At 66.5% G+C, this 985-nt stretch overlaps 1 protein-coding gene across 1 annotated transcript in view; it reads left to right on the forward strand.

Moving 5' to 3' along the window:
* MNEG_16582 (3-dehydroquinate synthase) overlaps positions 1–518 on the forward strand; it is a gene marked incomplete at both ends in the record, with an annotated part of 2,308 nt that extends 1,790 nt beyond the window's left edge. Inside the window, one exon of the mRNA XM_014034948.1 lies at positions 273–518. Within this exon, the coding sequence (XP_013890402.1) occupies positions 273–518 (246 nt within the window). The remainder of the gene's footprint in view (positions 1–272) is intronic.
* Positions 519–985: the final 467 nt, after the last annotated feature.

A 985-nucleotide genomic window follows, 5' to 3' on the forward strand; every position in this document is an offset into this window, starting at 1 on the left:
GTCTTCAGGGACCCTGACATGCGTGGCTCTCGGCACGGCGCGAGACCTGGGGACGTGAGGGTGTTTCTAGGGGGCCGGGTAGCCGCCTTTCCACCATGGGCACTGCGGCGCGATGACCTGGTCGCGCGCTGTCATGGGAATGCGGCTCACACCCCTTCACGCAGCCCTCAAGCGTGACCCCGCCAACCCTCGCACCCGCCCTTCCAAACGCCCTTGCGCAACGCCCGCCCACGCCCCTTTTTACCCCAACCGCCAAACCAAACCCGCCGCAGGGCTGGATCGACCGCTCCATCCTGGACCGCACCCGCGCGCTGCTGCTGGCCGCCAACCTGCCCGTCGTCCCGCCCCCCAGCATGACGGCGCAGCAGTTCAGGGACCTGATGGCGGTGGACAAGAAGGTGCTCGCCGGGAAGCTGCGGCTGGTGCTGCTCAAGGGGCCGCTGGGCGGCTGCGTGGTCACGGGCGACTTTGACCCGGCCAAGCTGGAGGAGACGCTCAGCACCTTCTGCGCCCACTGAACCGCTGTCCGTCTGCCGTTGATGGTTTTTGTCACCGTTGCTCGGCGCGGCAGCGCATTTTTTCAGCATTCTACTTTCTCAACCGCACGTGACCTCTTGTGGCTGGCCCCTTTCCTCCTTTTCGTTCCCGCCCGCCACTCACTGTAACCCCCTGCACGCCGCGATGCCCTGAGACGAAGTGCGTCTAGAGTTACAGCCGCTGCTGCCCCCAGGAGCACCAGCACAACGCTATGTACAAAGCACCAGCACGGAGCGCACGCTCAAGGCGCTGCGCAGCGACCGCAGGGGCTCGCTCCCGGGCCGGTGGGTCACAGTGCTTGGGGCCAAACAAACGCCTCGCCGGGTCGAATCATATCAGGAAGTGGCGGTCCACCAGGGTCTTCCTGCTCAGGTTGGTCTCCCCAAAGTGCAGCCGCACCGCCCTCAGCGCCAGCCACACCACCAGCACCGCCAGCCCGCTGACCGCC

This window comes from Monoraphidium neglectum (assembly GCF_000611645.1).
Source record: "Monoraphidium neglectum strain SAG 48.87 unplaced genomic scaffold scaffold06544, whole genome shotgun sequence".
Lineage (NCBI taxonomy): Eukaryota > Viridiplantae > Chlorophyta > Chlorophyceae > Sphaeropleales > Selenastraceae > Monoraphidium > Monoraphidium neglectum.